This window comes from Lotus japonicus, chromosome 1, assembly GCF_012489685.1.
Source record: "Lotus japonicus ecotype B-129 chromosome 1, LjGifu_v1.2".
Lineage (NCBI taxonomy): Eukaryota > Viridiplantae > Streptophyta > Magnoliopsida > Fabales > Fabaceae > Lotus > Lotus japonicus.
Window position 1 is genome coordinate 116867076 of NC_080041.1, and position 18097 is coordinate 116885172.

The 18097-nt window shown below is 37.0% G+C and overlaps 2 protein-coding genes and 1 long non-coding RNA gene across 8 annotated transcripts; 1 reads left to right on the forward strand and 2 right to left on the reverse strand.

Moving 5' to 3' along the window:
* Positions 1-6929: 6929 nt before the first annotated feature.
* Positions 6930-10115, reverse strand: LOC130729678 (uncharacterized). Of its 6 annotated transcripts, none has more exons than XR_009016072.1 (8): positions 9774-10112; positions 9557-9691; positions 9346-9394; positions 8762-8849; positions 8413-8575; positions 8092-8277; positions 7932-7981; positions 6930-7304 (listed from the first exon to the last, which is right to left on the reverse strand). It is a non-coding gene; the product is annotated as an uncharacterized LOC130729678 (long non-coding RNA). The 6 variants fall into 6 exon arrangements; XR_009016073.1 differs by having other exon boundaries at positions 9346-9397; XR_009016071.1 differs by lacking the exon at positions 9346-9394 and having other exon boundaries at positions 8413-8668; positions 9774-10115.
* A 283-nt stretch (positions 10116-10398) lies between these two features.
* LOC130729671 (uncharacterized) lies at positions 10399-16571 on the forward strand. Its single transcript, XM_057581490.1, has 4 exons — positions 10399-14671; positions 14802-15884; positions 15953-16129; positions 16212-16571. The coding sequence occupies exons 1-4, from the start codon at positions 12788-12790 to the stop codon at positions 16500-16502; spliced, it is 3435 nt and encodes a 1144-aa protein (XP_057437473.1). The 5' UTR covers positions 10399-12787; the 3' UTR covers positions 16503-16571.
* Positions 16572-16752: 181 nt separating this feature from the next.
* Positions 16753-18046, reverse strand: LOC130729677 (uncharacterized). Its single transcript, XM_057581496.1, has 2 exons — positions 17467-18046; positions 16753-17385 (listed from the first exon to the last, which is right to left on the reverse strand). Exons 1-2 carry the CDS (start codon positions 17614-17616, stop codon positions 17101-17103), a joined length of 435 nt encoding a protein of 144 aa, XP_057437479.1. The 5' UTR covers positions 17617-18046; the 3' UTR covers positions 16753-17100.
* Positions 18047-18097: the final 51 nt, after the last annotated feature.

Below are 18097 nucleotides of genomic sequence, written 5' to 3' on the forward strand. Positions count from 1 at the left end.
AAATGTTTTGAGAGAATGTAATTCCTCTATACCGACCCCATCCAATGTGTTTGGCTGAAATAGTAATTTTATTGAAATATATATAGCTTTATAGTTAGCAAAGAGGAAATGCATCGAGAGATAAAAAGAAAAATGAGTAAAAAATAAATGAAAAAAAAAGTGAAGTATGAATGTATCATTACTTCCTCACATACACTCATTTACCAGCTCTACATATTTGTTACCTTTGACTGGATCAACCTGTACGGAAAGTAAAAAATAGTACTAATTAATTAAGGTACTTAAAAAAAAAAGATGTATGGGTAACATTTTCCTTGATGAATAAACTACTACTCAGCTGAGTAAAATAAGAGAAGTTGAAAGTTGGTTGTTACTAAAGAGGGGAACAGGTTGTGCAGTAATCCATGTGATGTTCTTAATAGCTGCCCTGGTTTGGAGTTAGGATTTATAGTAGTTATTTCTGAATGGTGCTTTTGTATTTTTTGTCTAGTTTTTTTAACGAGACTAGCTAGATATTTTTTTTCCTTTTCTAAGTTTCTACCCATATGAAACAGTTTCTGCGATGCAGGTACAGGACGAATATGTGTATTTCATACATTTGGAATGGAGTGCCACTATTAGATGTTCCTGAGTATGTAGCACAGTCCCATGCTTGCGGCTCATGTTGTCCTGGATCCGTCATTGATGTTGAATCGAATCTCTATGCATGCGAGTAAAAGTCGTCAAAGTTATATTCCTGCATGCACTGTTAAAATGGAAATCTATAAATTTAATTAATTAGTTAATGGGCACCTTCCATAATCTTGTTCCAGAAATATTAGTGTTGTTGAGTCAACCCTGGAGACGTAATCTGAACTTAGATAATTAACCATCTTTGGGTCTAGCAACCTCGTGTGAGGACTAAGGACTAGGTAGGTGGATTGATGTGTCTTACGGCATAGTATCAACTAATTATAATGTGGACTTGAAATACCACTGTACGTATTTATAAATAATTGATGTAGATTTTATTTAAATGATACTATACCCATAAATTTGTTGGTGAATAATGAAAGAGAATAATAAATTATATTTTATTCTAAGTAATGGCTAAGCACGGTAGAAACAATAGTATCTTAAGTTTTAGGCTTAATATACCAGAAGACCCCTGAATTTATAAAGAAAATCAGTTTCAGGGTCTAAAAAATTTTCGCATCAAATTGGGTCCATGAGAAATTTTTTTGATTCAATTAAGGACAAAGTGTGTCTGATGCTTAGATAATATATGAGTAGGCTAAAATTGAAGCCACTTCAGCATCAGACACACTTTATCCTTAATTGAATTAAAAAAAATTCTTAGGGACCCAATTTGATGCGAAAATTTTCCAAATCCCGAAACTGATTCCCTTTACAAATTCAGGGGCCTTCTGATGTATTAAGCCTAAGTTTTATAAACAAGGCACTCACATTAGCTTGTTCCAATGGGCAAGTGAAAATAAGGCACGAATCTTATTTAAAGAATCAGTATAAGATACTCCCCCCATTCATATTTAACTGTTCACTTTGAGTAAAGGCACACATATTAAGGGTGTGATTAATTTTGTTGATTTTTAGAAAAAGTGGGGATTATTTTTCTATTTTATCCTTTAAAGTATGTGTTATCTCTCCTCATTTATTGTACTGACAAGGGTATTTATTGTAAAAATATCATTTAATGTTCTCTTGAAATGTTAAGCGGACAGTTAAATAAGTACAAAAAAAATTTCTTCAAAATGAACAGTTAAATAGGAACAAAGGGAGTACTACGTTAGAGATGCTCTTATATATGCTCTTATATATTTCACCGAATGATAGCTCAAGTGGTAAGAGCTAGGGACATAAGGGTTGGGTGGGGTAAAGGGTGAAGGGTCCTGGGTTCGAACCCAGATGAGGGATTAATTTACTAACATTTCTAACAATTAACATTTGCCTATAAAAAATAACAATCTTATTCAACATTTCATCATTTTTTCAATAATGACAAATTACTTTTTCAAGTATTCTTATTTTTTTCATTTCCTCTTCTTTATTGAACACTTTTAATGAGTTATTTATTCCTTCTTCAATTTCTACACGGTCTATCGCTGGATTTCACACGTCTAATTCACACACGGATCCTTCACCAATTCACTATATATGGTATGCCGCTTGTTGTCTTTGTTGTTTAGCCGCACTACAAGAAAATATTGAATTATCAACGGTCCCAAAATCGTTGCAAAATCTTGCTATAACCTGATCGCCAGTAACATGCTTTTCTTTTAAAAATAAATTAATCTCTTCTTCTTCTTTCTCACTTTCATATGAATTATAAATAATAATAATTTTAAAGACTGCAAAAGGATCATTTTGTTGCATATAAGAATGCCACCTTAACATTTTTTATTCGCAACAAAATGATTTTTTTCCAAACCAATATTAATCTATTACCAACAGATAATCCATCAGTAATTTAGCTGCGGAAAAAACCCTAAGTAAGTTAGCGACGAAAAAACCTCTGGCATTAAGCAACAATAAGAGTTGTCGGTAAGTTTACAACAGAAAATGTTGTTGGTAGTTATCGAAGGTTTTTTAAAAGTCAATGGAAAAATACCGACGAGCCAAATAATGACAAATTTTTGGCCATCGATAATTAAGCATTACTGGCTGTTTATTTGTCTTACCGACGACTTTTGGTCGTTGGTAAAAAGCATTTCACAACAAAAAGAGTTTTTTTTTTTGTGCTGATCAAATCAATTACCGACAGAAAAATCGCCAATAAGTAGCGACGGAATAACCCTCGTTTAGTTAGTGGCACATTAGACGTCTGTATTTAGTGACGAAAATAGGTGTCTATCAGTTTGTGATAGAAAAATCTGTTGGTAATTATCAACGATTTTTGAAAGTTGTAGTGTAAAAATACTAACAAGCTAAATAGTGATGGATTTTTGGGTGTATAATTAAACATTACCATTTGTTTGTTTGGCTTACCAATGACTTTTGAATGTCGATCGGTAAAAAGCATTTATCTTGTAGAGACTTGTTGTCGTCGTGCCACTTTCATGGTCGTGCTCCTTGTTTTCATTGTTGTTCGCACTCACATCTATGTCCGACACTCGTCATAGAGGTGAACCATTTACACTATCAAATTGGTTTTAAATACATTGATTATGCTTATATGTTGTTGAAATTGTTTGGTCCTAGTGGATCTAGGAGTTGTACCTCTACAAAAAATACTCGCTAGCGTCGACTAAAAACCAACGCTATGGCATAAAAATTGACTCTATCAGTGATTTAGAGTTGGCCTAGCATCGACGTCAGGAAACCTTGTAAAAAGGTCAAAGTTTGTTGTTTGCGGAAATTAATATAGCTGCTGCAAACATTTAGAGTTGGTTTAGTCGAGACTAAGCTGACGCAATTGGCCGATGACATTCATTGACACTGATTTGTATTTCTTTAGCCCTGGACGCCGTTTAGACCGACTCCAAATCTAGGTCTCAGTAAGGTCGGTCATGGCCAACACTGACCTTGATATTATTCTCACAGTAGTAGCACCCAATTTAAGTTAAAATTCACACTTATCCAACTTTGTTTGTTGATGGTTTTCAATATTATAGAGTTGTATTAGTTATGATTAGTGAAAACATATGTGCATGCGAATAATGTTACTTACACACCTCTTTTTGAGGTGGAAAGATGTGAAATGATGGGAGAGATAGAAAGAAAAGAAAAAGAAAAAGAGAGAAAATATGAGATGTGATAACTGATAAATGATAAGAAAAGAGAGAAAGAAGCAAAAATAAGTGGAAATGAAGTGTTTGAAAAATGAAATGTGTATATCATTATTGTGTACATGCTTATCAATTGCCACCAAGTTCCAAGCGTCCAGCGTGGAAGTTGCATGCTATGAAATATATGTACATGCTTATATAGTGCTTATTAAAAAATGCTTATATAGTAAAACCCTAACTTTCAAAACATGAACTAATAACAGACTGAAATTATTTGGCCCAAGGAGGTTTTTTCTAGTAAGGTTTTAATGAGGCAAATTTTCTAGAATATTTTCTCCAAGAAGTCTGTAGGTGGGTTTTCATTAGTAAGGGAAGGATCATGTACTCTTGAATTTTATGTTCAATTTTTTTTTTTCCTTTTTCCTTTTCTTGTATTGGGATTGAAGCCTCTTGTACTTCTTTTCAATATGGTTTCATGGCTTATCAAAAACATAAAATAACAGGCTGAAATATTAACTACAATAATCCCACTGAATTAGAGGATAATAAAAATATTTGGACTATAAGTCTTTTTTTTTTTGGGTCTAAATAGAAGTAGAACTTGTATCAAATAATAAGACGTGGGCCTAAATGAATCTACTGGCCCAATTAGCTTGCTATTATATGCAGTGACTTTCCCCACGACCGGCTAGCTCTCTATGGTGACTGTTGATGACCGTTTGAACCAATATGGATGATGATTTTTAGTGTATCCTGAAGGTGGCGAAGGGTCTTCCATCCCCTCCACAACTTGAAAAGCTCCTAGCTAGCTAGCTAGCTAGCTAGAGGACCACAAGAACTCTTATTATTATTCTCCTTGTACATATTAATTAACTAATTATTTAGCTACCCGATCGATCGAGGAGAAATCTGGAGAGAATAGTCCACTCTCATGCTCATCAATATCCTTCTTTGTCGCTTAATTTGATTGCAAGCTAAGGAACAGAGCTAGCTCCAGCGTTCCATTAGGAACACCGGTCCCTTAGCTTGCACCCAACGCTGGCTCTGTCGACTATGTTGCGATGACCATATGTTACACCTTTAATTTCCATCATCCCTTCACTAAACAGATCATTGTTGAGATTTTCTGAAGGAGTTCAACTAGTCGTATGGAGCATTCCAAAGCAGCCTTCAATGGTGCGGGAGGAGCATTGGCATATGAACTGATTTTATCTAGATCTGCAATATATTTTCCTCCTTGAAATGCAAGGAACTCGTCGACTCTATCACACAAGGTAATTAAGAATGCATGACTCATTTAATTATTTAATTTTGTGCCTTTCTATCTCGTTTAATTTCTGTACGTATGTGATATATATTAATTGAATTATTGAAAGAACCATATATAGATAGACAGATACTTTCAATTGTTAAACACCCGATGTAGAAATGTAATGACTCACGGTTAGCAATATTGTTAGAGTAACACTGTTAACATGGTCAGTGTTTTATTGGATTCTGATCTTGTAACTGAGTTAACTATTAAGCTAGCTAGCTGTTAGTTACAACTGTAGTTTAGTTTCCAGTTACACTTTGTAACAGTTGGATGCAAATGCAATAAATAGATATAGCACTCATGGGTATAGTTTCAGTTAGAATGATGATATTAGTTTCTACATTCATTCATCCTTTTTGTTTTCTCTCTAAGATCTTTAACATTTTGAACATGGTATCACGGGCTTGAACCAATCCGCAATCATGGCTCCCTCTCCGGTAATCCTTTGTCATTAGAATTTTCTGCTGGAAATCGTTCTTCAGCATCTTTCTCCTTCTGACACCCCATCAACGTCAACCTCAATAAAATCAATTTCTTCTCATAGAGACAACATGTAGAAGGAGTTATTATTCGTGTGCACAAACTTCAGCGGTTCTTTGTGAATCCTACTATTCCACCCATTGTTCTAAATATCGGAACGATATCTTGATATCGTCCGATATGTTGCGGTAACGGCGAGGAACGTTACCGATACGGAACGATTTCTCGGTGCTATGCAGAATCACGTGTAACGGCCGCAACGTAACGGCGTATCGGCCGCAACAGAGGTGTTACAGAGCCTTCTAACGCCGTTACTGCCATGACTTCTTCTTTTCCTCCAAAAAAAACCCATTTTCAGAATCAATTTTAGAGAGAATCAGAGATTCAGAGGAGAATCAAAGGAGAATTGGAGAATCTTGTACCAAATTTCAGCTTTTTCTTAGATTCAACTCAGAAACCTCTATCTTCCCTTCTTCCTGTGTTCTTGACTTTGACCGTGAGAAGTGAGAACTGAGATGAGTTCGTCAGTTCGTGCTCCAAGCCTCCGACCGACCGGCGCAGCCGCGCTGCCACCCAAAACCACCGTACACTGTCCGCGACGCTCTCGTCTTCACTCTTCTCTTCTGTCTCTTCTTCACCCTTCAAGTTCAATCTCTGCAGATCTGTTGTTGTCTTCTCTCTGGCTTTTGGGTTTTTGTTGATCGTGTTTTGGAATGGGAGGAGAGTGGAAAGATTTTGATTTTTTTCTCTTAAAAAAATGTGGGGTCAGTTTAATTATTTATTTTATCATATTTTGATTTTCTGATTTCCCTAAAATTATGGCCATGATTTAGTTTTTCCCTTCCCTGGAATTGATTCTGAATTAATTTGTTTAATTGTTTAAAAGGGTGTTGGTTTGGGCTCATAACAGATTCGTTGAATGGGTTATATGGATTTAAAAAAAAACTGAAATGGGTTATGTTATATGTAGTTTTTTTATTTATTTGATTATCTAGCTTTTTATTTGATTATCTAGCTTAATAGATCATATGATTCTTTTGAATGATTCTTATTGTTTGATTTATTTTAATGTATGAACTTTATTAAATATATTAGTAGCTACTAATTTATTTATATCAATCATTTTCTAATTATTTTCTTTACTTTTTGGCATCTTATGAAGATTTAAAATATATGTCATGAGTTTTTGTATAATGTAGATGTTACTATTATGATCAATAATATAGGTTATATAATAATATTTCTTTTTTCACATGATTTATGCATTTTAAACATAACTAGGATTATACCCGTGCGATGCACGGAGGTTTAATCTCTCATTTTGTTTGCTTTACAAAATAATTTTATGTGAATGATACACATTATATAATAAACATTAACTAATGCGATGACATGGATAACACAGGAGCTTAACAATGTCAAAGAGTAACAACTTAAGCACCATCCCAAAGAGTAACAGTCATGAGATCCCAAGAAAATGTCCAATTTAAAATTACTCCAATAACTTACATTTGACTAATTGATTTAACAACTACTACTCCAAATATAAATAAAGTTCAGCCATAGTAACATTAGGAGCCTAATCCAAAATCCATTGTTGAGCCTCATCTCTCAAACAGGCTGGATCACTTGCCGGTCTCTAAACAAATGCAGCTCAGATTCGTGTTGCTCCCTTAATAAAGGACATTCAGTAGAAGAGGCTAAGTGAAGCCATCTTTTGTTAGTTGAATTCATTAAACATGAGAGTCAATGATCAGGACAAGCACACAACGACCCCATCAAACCTGCATAGATGATGAACATATACTTTTTAAGTCTCTCCAACTACATGAATGCTTTTGAAGCAACAACCACAATAAAAGTGGTAAACATATTATAGTAAAACAGATTACATAAGTAGGACCACTTTCAAAATCTTATATAGGTAACAAAACATAGAAACCTAAAATTACTCTGTTATTTATCTAGCTTATGAAGTGTGACTTAGACATTATTGGCTATTCACCCAAACCATTATTTTCAATCCTTGGGTTATAAGGCTAAAGGAAAAAATGGTCTCTAAGGGGATTTGTTATATGGTTTAAAGGCTCAACCTTTGTCAGCAAACTTAAAGTATTAGATCCTAGCTTGCACTGCAATACAATGACATCAAATCCAATTGATCCAAGTCAATTTCAAAAAACTAATTCCACAGTGCATCAAATAGAAATTTAGTGATTGATAAATCCCAAAATTTAGCAAACAATACAAATGACAACATTATTTGTTTTTTCTTAAAGCTAGAAAGAATAATTTAGGAAGCAATTTGATATGCTTCATGTGGTGGATAAAACAAAGGAGCACATACGATCAAACCAAGCAAATGGATGTCCATGAAATTCTATCATGAGAGAGGGAGAGAGAGGGCTAACCCAAAAATTAGAAAATCAGAAAGTTTACTAAAACCTCCCAAGGCAGCTAGCTTTTGATAACCCATGCATAAACAAAGAATTAGATCAGATACAAAGGTAGTCTAGCCACTTGATAAAAATAAACTAATTAACAACATCAGCTATTGTAGCCTATACTCACCTCATAGTATCAGGTCGTATGTAAATCATAGCCACCTTTTATCTGAGATGTTGTCATTCTTGCCTTACCTCTTGGGCTTTTAGAACCAGGAATTGCACTTCCAACCAAGTTGGTCACAAATTCTCTCCCACTATCATGAGCACCAATGCACCTATTGGCTATCAAATCAATTTCTTATGTTCTAATCTGAAAAAATGATCAAATAAAAATGTCTCAAAAGAAAATTTTGGGATGAAATTCATCTTGACCAGCTATGACTCTATCAATTCATTGAATAACATATAAAATGTAAACATAAAATCCAAAAAGAACAAAATATACCTGGACTTCAAGTCTAAACATGCTCTCTATCAGAAAATTCCTTTCCCCAAAGTCATTTCAATATCAGCAGAGTTCTTCTTCATCGCCTATTCATGTGCTCAGGCTTTTACAACATTCTGGTCTCTGCTTGCTTTGGACTTTCACAACCCATAGAGAATAAATCCTACATGAAAGCCCCTTGATAATCAATATATTAACTCCAAAGATGCCTCCTTCAATCAAGAGTGTAAGCAAGATACCCAAATTCCCCATTGGACTACGTGAACAAAAAAATTATAACATAACCATAAAAAATAGTAAAAACCAAATTAGAAAAACAAAACAATGAGCCTAAACCATACTAATTTACCTTGTTTTCAATAAGCAACCTTAATGTCAGGTCTTCAACTTGCTTATTGAAGTTTGGAGTTTTAGAGAGCTCTTATTTATTTGGTAACCTGTAAAAAATAAACCACAAAATATTAATCACTAAATAGAAAAAAGCAAGACAATTGAATTGGTCACCATAAGCATAAATAAGATGATGAACCCATGTAAACCAAGCATGGCCACAATTGGTGTTTCTTTCAAGGATATGAAATTTGGCTTGAACTAATTGTAAGAGTTTAGGAGCAAAACGAAAATGGACATGTCCTAATTGAAAAATACAAAAAAAAGTTTACATTTGTATATCAACATCAACATCAACACACATAGGCCATAGCTAACAGTGGCAAGGAATTAGTCCCTTCCTAAAAAGTCTCCATTCAAGAAGCAAGTGCTGACAGTGGCACAAGCCTTGGAGGACAAGATTAGAGATGAGATTGTCAAAGCCTCAATTAGCCTCAACTTTCATTTTAGTCTCAATATAATTCTGCAACTGATTAACAAAGATAAAACAAATAAAAGAGAATAATTATGATCACATATATGGGAAAAAACGAAGAGTTATACCCAATGCAATTTTTTTCTCTTCCCAAACATTTGAATCTATCACTTGATACTGCTCCATAAACAAACCAAAATACAAATAGCAATTAAGGTAATACGGTATTTTTTTGTCTCTTTGAAAGAGAGAAAAGAAGAATGGGAGAGGGAACTGGATGAAGAACCCGGGGAGAAATGAGAAACCACACAATGAAAGGGGCAATTTATAAGCACATACCTGCCTAAGGATGAAGATACCAAGGAAAGCAAATAAACCATAGAGAATCCAGCAAGATCTTGAAGCTTTCGAATCAAACAACTGGAAAGCACCTTGAGTAGCTAGATTTTTTAATCTAGTAGTAGCTCAAACAACCTGTAAAGTAGATTATGTAGGTTTCTTTAGGTATAGTTCCTAGAGAACCCAAACCAGATTGATGGTTAGGATGTAGCTTTACCACAGAAAATGGGGAAGATATGCGTACATCTCACGCAAAAGGCTAGGTGAAGGACGAATCGTAGAGCTAGAAGAGGGATGTGCATCGGTGGCTGAAGGAAAGGCATGTGAGGAAGATGCAGCGAAGTCATAGATGATAGATCAACGATGGAGGCTTGAATCGTGCAGGGAGATACGTGAACTTTCGAGGGGTATAGCTTCCAGCTGCTAGCGAAAATCCAGCCATGAGATAAGAGAAGGGCGAAGCAAAGCTGGCTCGAGCACATGCATTCGCTAGGATATCAAATAGAGAGGGGGAAGCTCCTACTCCTACATCTGTGACTGACGACTCCTTCATTGGTGACGGCGGCGGCCAGAAAACACGTGAAGAGGCAAGGAGGGCATGAACATTTCTAACCCTACACAGTAACCTATCATTGAACCAAAGGGGCCCAAATAAGAAATAGGCCCAACAATCAAGCATCTGCAACAAAAAAAAATGGTGCACTATGAACAGTGAAATTGCACCTTGCATTTTAAGTTAGTAGATTTGTGAAAATCTGAGAGTCATTCACACCGCAACAGGCGCAACACATACCGCAGCAACGATAATATCCGTTATCGCGAAATCCGCAACGCGACCGCGATCGCAACCGCGACCGATATTTAGAACCTTAATTCCACCGAAGTTTCTTTCAGAAGAAGCTTGAGATTCCTGCAAAATAAATTCAGCATATGTTGATTGGGAACATCAAGATTTAATTTTGTGTTGTTTACATGGCTTATCTCTTTGCTTTCAAATTCGTTCCTTCCAATTGTCATCAATTGCCTCTCTTGGCAAGTTTGGGAGGAAATCCAGAACTTCATCATTGCTCAATCAACTCATTTGCATTATGAGCTTAGAACAATCACAAAAGGTTTCTCCGTCCAACTGTGATGATTTCTTCTCTATTGAGGGTGGCGATCTGACTTCTGGAGTGGCCACGCCCCCAACTTCTCATTCATCGTCGTTCTCGAGTGGTCTATGGTCTGGTGGCTTTTTTAAGCAAGCTAAGAAGGTGTGGCAGGAATTCCCCGCTAGTGATGAGGAAGCCATACGCGACCTCAAGGAAGAATTAAGGGAGAGTTGACTTACTTTCCTTTAGGGGCCTTGGCTTTGTTTGGTTGGTTTTGGTGGGTTTTTCAGGGTTTTCTTTCTTTGTTAGGGTGATTTAAGGGCACAAAGCAGAAGATAATGAAATAAACTTGAGTAAACAACCTATTATAATCTAAAAGACTGATCAACTAAATCTAATCTAAATTCTAAATTGTATGGACACAAATGAGAAGATAATGAAATAAATTTGAATCTCAAAGATCTTCGCGCTAGTTGATGTGACGCCTAAACTCAATGTTGAAGAGAGATATGAATAAGGTTCAAATCAAGATGCAAGAAAAGGGTTGGATCGAAATCTGCTTGAATTTTAAAAACAATTGTAACCTCATTAATGTTTGCACGTGTGAGAGCATCTCCAACAATGAGATCTTATTTTGGGACTTAGTCCACTTTTTGTGAGCACGTACTCCCACATAGGAATTAAGACACTCATAAGGTCCCGATGCACATTTCGCTCTAATAGTTTGAGATCTTACTTTACTTCTGGTTGGACCCACAATACACAATACATTTACATAATTAATTTCGATTATAGTATTGAATGAGAGAAACATATATTATTTTATTTAAGATCTCACTTTTGAAGAGTAGCGAGCTAAGACATGAATCTTAGATTTTGCTAAGATCTTATGTCATGTAGGATACCTCCAATGATAAGATATAACAAAATTCAGATCTTATTTTAAAATCCCAATTTAAGATCTCCGTTGGAGATGCTCTGAGTGACAAACTTTTATTCATTGGTTGTTGGAGAGTAAGAAGCTCTTCGTAGAAGGACATGTATTGAAGGTCCTGAACGACACATATGTAAATTCTTCTTTTGAGTGACTTCCCTGTTGTATCTAGTATCAAATTGCTTATATTAATTATAGTAGAGGAGAGAATACTCATTTTTCATTCTAATCCTCACAGGCCCCACATCGTGATCTATTTTCTGAAATACCCTAAAAAATGAGAACCTTTCCTCTCCCTAGTCATTTTTGCTTAAAGGCATGAAATAGCACGAACCTAGACAAAGAGAAATCGGTCTTTGGAAGTGGGTTGAAAGACAAAGACAATTTTGATATATTTTACTACCAGGGTAATGTAATTGATTTAACCAGTTCAAATATGTTTTTTTGAGTGAAAACCAGTTCAATTCAAATCTTTGACTAGTAAAATGGAAAAAAAGTCATAAAACTTTTAGGCTTAATCCTCAAATTAGTCCCTGTCTTTGTTTCGCCGTCTGAACCAGGTCCCTGACCGGAAAAATTTGTGGCATCAATCCCTCTTGTTCAAAAATGTTTGGAGCCAGTCCTCGCCGGAGCTCGGAGCTCCGGCGAGGGATGAAGTGGCATGCTGACTGTGTAAATAAATGTGACGTGGCACTTAAAAAAATAAAAAAATAAAAAAATAATATAACTTAATATAATAAACACATAATTAACCCAATTAAACTTAATCTCATCCTAAGTCTAAACCTAAACCTAAACTAACTAAACATTCCTAATTCCCCAGCCAATTTCCCAATTTCCCAAATCAATCCCCAATTTCCCAATTCATCAACCGTGAAGAACCCTAGTTCTTTCTTCTTCTTCCATTTCGAGCCCTGCAATCAATCCTCTTCCTCTCGCCGATTCTTCCTCTCTCCGATTCTTCCTCTCGCTGCTTCTTCCTTATGCTGTGCTGGTGTTGTTCGTTCGAGAAGGTCACCGTTTAGGACAAGGCTCTTTGTCTTCGATTACTAAGTAAGTAGCCACATTCTCTTCTTCGAATACGAACAAGCTTGTTCGACTGGCTGTTATCTTGGAGGCTTTGGGTTTCCTTTTGGTTTTGTGTGGTTCAGGGTTTATGGTTTGTTTGGGTGGGTTTTTTCGTTTAGGGTTGCTATTTAGGGATAAATGTTTATTTGGCTTCTCTGGAGTTGCAGGATGGTGTTTACACTGATTGTTCGTCATGGTGGTTTGTTTGGGACCGCCCCTTACCTGCATTACTTTGGTGGTGGTCGAACTGAGCTTCTTGATCAAGATGAAGACATATGGTCCTACTTTGACACTGTAGCCATTGTGAAAGGGATGGGATACAAGGAGTTTAAGTTATGGTGGGTCACTGCTGAGGATGCTGAACGACATGTCTTCAGGGATTACAAAACTGATGCTGATGCTCTTGAATTTGCTAAATATGCGAGCACACTTGGTCAAGGTTTGTTGTTTGTAGAAAATCTATCACAAGAGCAACCTAGTGTTGGCAATGTTCCCACTATTGCCATGCTTCCCTCTGTTCCCACTGTTTCAGCACAAAACAACAAGGTACCAGCACAAAATAACAAGGTTTCAGCACAAATGAATAAGGTCCTACCAACAAAGATGAAATGTGTGAGAAGGTCCAGTCGTATACAAGCTGTGGTGACTAGAGCAAAATATTTGGGCAAGCCTTCCTTAGTGGTTCTCTCTGACGATGATGAGATGGAAGTTGAGCTGCCTGTGAATGTCAACACTAGTCCTGACAACAATGTTCCTCAGGTAGATGTTGCTCCTGAGAACATAAGTCCTGAAAATGACAATGTTCCTGGTACAGAGCAGGTCCCTGAGGTAGATGTTGTTGTTGGTCCTGAGAACATAAGCCCTGACAACAATGTTCCTGAAGTTATTGATGGAGATGGGGAAAATTCTGACAGTGATGTTTCTGTGCAAAGAGAAAGGCTTCAGGATAGTGATGAAGAAAGAGACTTAGGGCATGAAGATGTATTGGACAACACATCTTTTGCTGAGGCAGAGGCTCTTTTGAATGAGCATATCAAACAGATGCTTAGTAGTAGAAGTGAAGAAGGTATGGGTCTAGCTTTTGGGGATGAATCAGATTCTGAAGGAGGTTATGAGAGTGAGGATCTAGAGAGTGTGCCAACTGATTCTGAGGTGGAAGATGTTCCTAGAAGAAGGTTCCCTAAGTTTGTTAAGGAAAAAATGGGCCAAGATTTCAAATTCAGCCTTGGAATGGACTTTTCATCACTACTACAGTTCAAAGATGCTCTACATGATCACTTTGTTACTAATGGCAGAGAATTCGAATACATGAAAAATGATAGCATAAGGTGTAGGGTAAAGTGCAGAAGTAAGGGCTGTCCATTTGTCATCTTATGCAGCAAGGTTGGCAATAAAGAGACTTTCAGAATCAAAACTCTAGTTGGAGAGCACAATTGTGCAAGAGTGTTTGATAATAAGTCAGCTACAGTGAGGTGGGTGAAGCTCAAGCTGTTGAATAAAGTGAGTACAATGAATAAAATCAGCACAAATGAAATAGTAGATGACTTCAGAATTAACCATGGCACTGGTATAACCAGATACAGAGCATGGAAGGGTAAGCAGCTGGCAATTCAAGAGGTTGAGGGAGCCATTGAAATGCAGTATACCCTTCTATGGAGATTTAGCAATGAATTGCGGAAGAGGGCTGCAGGAAACACATGTAAAATTAATTTTGAATCACCAAGAAGCACTTTGTTTCCTAGATTCAGCAGATTTTACATGTGCTTGGATGGTTGTAAGAGAGGGTTTCTAGCTGGGTGTAGGCCATTCATTGGCTTGGATGGATGCCATCTGAAGACTAAACATAGAGGAATCTTGTTGGCTGCAGTTGCTAGAGATGCCAATGAGCAGTACTTCCCACTAGCCTTTGGTGTGGTTGAGTCTGAAACAAAAGATAGTTGGATGTGGTTTATGGAGCTATTGATGGATGACATTGACCCTGAAAGATCAAGAAGATGGGTCTTTATCTCAGATCAACAAAAGGTAATTTTTTTTTTCTTTCTTTGTCATGCTTTTGTATAATTTGTCTAGATTTTTGTCATGCTTTTCTTGGTCACTGGTCTGCCTTAATGTAGAAATTGTCATGATTTTGCCAAATTTTATGTGATCATAGGGTTTGATGGAGGTTTTCAAAGAAGATATGCTACATGGTAGTGAACATAGACTATGTGTGAGACATCTCTATGCAAATATGAAAACTAAATTTGGAGGTGGTGTGCTTTTAAGAGATCTGATGATGGGTGCTGCCAAGGCTACATATGAAGCTGCCTGGAAAGAAAAGATGCTTCTGATAAAGGATGCCAATGAAAGTGCTTATCAGTGGTTGATGGAGAAGCCAACTTCAAGCTGGTGCAGACATGCATTTAGCCTTTACTCAAGATGTGATGTGGTCATGAACAACCTCTCTGAGGCTTTCAATGCAGCAATTATGTTGGCTAGGGACAAGCCTATTTTAACTATGATGGAGTGGATTAGGACCTATGTAATGGGAAGGTTTCCACAGATGATGGAGAAGCTGCACAAGCATCATGGACAGATCATGCCTAGGCCATTGAAGAGGATATTACATGAGGTTGATCACATTAAGAATTGGATCCCTAGGGTTGTTGGTGCTCAAAAGTATGAGGTTCGACATACTATCACTTTGGAGAGACATGTAATAAGCTTGAAGGATAAGAGCTGTACCTGCAGATTCTGGGAACTTAATGGCTTTCCTTGTAGACATGCTGCATCTGCACTTACTTTCAATGGCAATGATCCTAAACAATTTGTAGATGATTGCTACAAGAGGGAAGCCTACAATGCAACATATGAAAATTATGTGACTCCATTACCTGGCCCTAACCAGTGGATTGTCACCCCTCATGATCCTGTGTGCATTCTACCACCCATGTATAAGAGAAGTGCAGGGAGGCCAAAGAAATTGCGGAGGAGAGACCCATATGAAAATGATCCTAACCCAACTAAATTACAGAGGGGGGGTGCAACTTGGAAGTGTAGTAGGTGCAAGCAATATGGGCACAACAAGAGAGGATGTAAGAACCCTGTTCCAGAAGAGCAATCTGAAATTGTACCAGAAGTTGATGAAGCTGTACCAGGTGAAACACAAGCTACAACTGCACAAGATGATGGAGTACAACCTTCAACTGCACAAGATGATGGAGTTCAACCTACAACTGCTCAGAAGAAACCAAAGGTAATTAATTCAAACACTGCTTCAAAAAATATGAAACCTATAATGATGGATCTTGTTTATTTCTGCAGAACAAGGGATTTAAAAAATGCAGTAGATGCAAGCAGTATGGACATTATAAAACAAGATGCAAGAACATCCCAGAGTTAATTGTAATGCCTCAGCCCCGCTCTCTTCCTGGGATTGTTATAAGGGAGCCTGTCAATCCTAATGTCACTGCCTCACTCCCTCTTAATTCTGGAAAAATGGTATTATAATAATTCATTTTCTGGTAAAATTATGCAATGAGTAACTGGTAAAAATTATGCTAACAATTGAATTTAATTTCAGAAAGAAAAGGTAGTGGAAGATCCAAGATCTGTGGATGAAAATTGGCATAAGATCTATGCAGGGACTCATGGAGGAGCTACTACTTCATATGTCATGACTGGGAATCAGGGAGGAGCATCCACTTCTGGTTCTGTCCTTCAAGTTCAGATGGAGATTGAGACTTCCAGTACTGTTGAGAGGGTTGCAACTGAGATTCCAGAAGCCACAAGAGACCAAGTTATTGAAGATGGAGAAACTTTACCAACACAGTGCAGTGTTGTCCTTGACACAGCAATGGGGGAATCAACTTGACCTTGCATTGGATGAAGGGAAAGCTTTTTTAGTGTATGAAAAAAGCAAGGGAATCTTTCAAACTTTTTTAATGGTTCACATGGTTCTGAAGCAGTAGAATATGGACCACATGGCCACTATGGTCGACCCCTTACTTTTTTTGTATTATTTATGGGTGTATGTAGACCACTTACTTTGGCCACCAACTTGCTGAATTATAAGTGTTTTGATTATGTTTTAGGCTATGTTTTATCCTAGCCTTTCATCTTTGTTCAAACAATGACTAGTGGAGTAGTTTAACTCCTTATGTATTGCTGTTGATGGTTAACCTAATTCTAATTAGATGCCTCTTTTTGCTGTGTCATTTTAATCTTATTCAATGAGCCTATTCAATGTGTATAATGAATGAAGTTCAATGTGAACCAAAAGAAATAAATGACATCAATAGTAGCCCAACAACTATTCTTCTTTTCATTAACTTCAGGGAATCCTTGCAATAAGTACATGATAGATATACAAAATACTTCATTAGCCTACATACTTCCATACACAAGATACAGGCATACTCCATACTTCCTTAGCCTACATACTCCATACTACCATCCCTCAACTAAACTTTTCAACCCTTTCTAATACATAAACTCCACACTGCTACCATCATTGCAAGGACAGTGAACAAGCATGCAATCTTCTTCTGGAATCTCTCAACTTCAAGCTTCTTCTTGAGTTTGTTAATCTTTTTATTCAAATCAGGAAGAACATGCACAGAGGTGACAGGACCATTACCAATCTCAGAATTTAAACTCATTGCATCACTTTCAACTTGAGCATGCCTTCCCTGAGCTGCATTTCTTCCCATAAGTGGTTCATCAATCCAGAAAAAGAAACCACAAGAATCTGGAAACTGCAGCAGATATTGCAATTGGGTTACAAGATGAATACCATGAGATTAAAAAGCCTCAATTAAATACATTCATTCACTTACTTGCCATCTTCTGCACCTCAAAAATCTCCTATCTGGGTTTTCTCGAGTACCAGCTGTGTAGATGATGAGAGTGAGACCACATTGACACCTGGCCTTTCCACTTGCAGACATTGTCCTGGAACGGGAGGACGAAGCGGATGAAGAATTCATTCTTCAAGGCTCAAGACAACAGGAACGCACGCGATTCAGGGAGAAGAGAAGAGGAACTGGTGTGAAGAGGAAGTAGGAGAAGAGAAGAGGAACTGGTGTGAAGAGGAAGTAGGAGAAGAGAAGAGGAGAACGCGTGCGGATGGGTATGAACCAGATTCAGGAAATGGGGAATTGGGGAAATGGGTATGAACCCTAATTTCATTCACTTTCTGATGAATTGAGGAATTGGGAAATTGGGGGTGGCTGGGGAATTAGGAATGTTTAGTTAGTTTAGGTTTAGGTTTAGACTTAGGATGAGATTAAGTTTAATTGGGTTAATTATGTGTTTATTATATTAAGTTATATTATTTTTTTATTTTTTTATTTTTTTAAGTGCCACGTCACATTTATTTACACAGTCAGCATGCCACTTCATCCCTCGCCGGAGCTCCGAGCTCCGGCGAGGACTGGCTCCAAACATTTTTGAACAAGAGGGATTGAT

What these genes read in the sequence shown, in the direction of transcription:
- LOC130729671 (XM_057581490.1), top strand. Translation starts at nt 12,788, where the DNA reads ATGTTTATTTGGCTTCTCTGGAGTTGCAGGATGGTGTTTACACTGATT. An exon ending in TTATCTCAGATCAACAAAAG is followed by an intron (nt 14,672 to 14,801) that starts GTAATTTTTTTT and finishes ATGTGATCATAG; the next exon opens with GGTTTGATGGAGGTTTTCAA. An exon ending in CTCTTAATTCTGGAAAAATG is followed by an intron (nt 16,130 to 16,211) that starts GTATTATAATAA and finishes ATTTAATTTCAG; the next exon opens with AAAGAAAAGGTAGTGGAAGA.
- LOC130729677 (XM_057581496.1), bottom strand. Translation starts at nt 17,616, where the DNA reads ATGAATTCTTCATCCGCTTCGTCCTCCCGTTCCAGGACAATGTCTGCA. An exon ending in TGAGGTGCAGAAGATGGCAA is followed by an intron (nt 17,386 to 17,466) that starts GTAAGTGAATGA and finishes TATCTGCTGCAG; the next exon opens with TTTCCAGATTCTTGTGGTTT.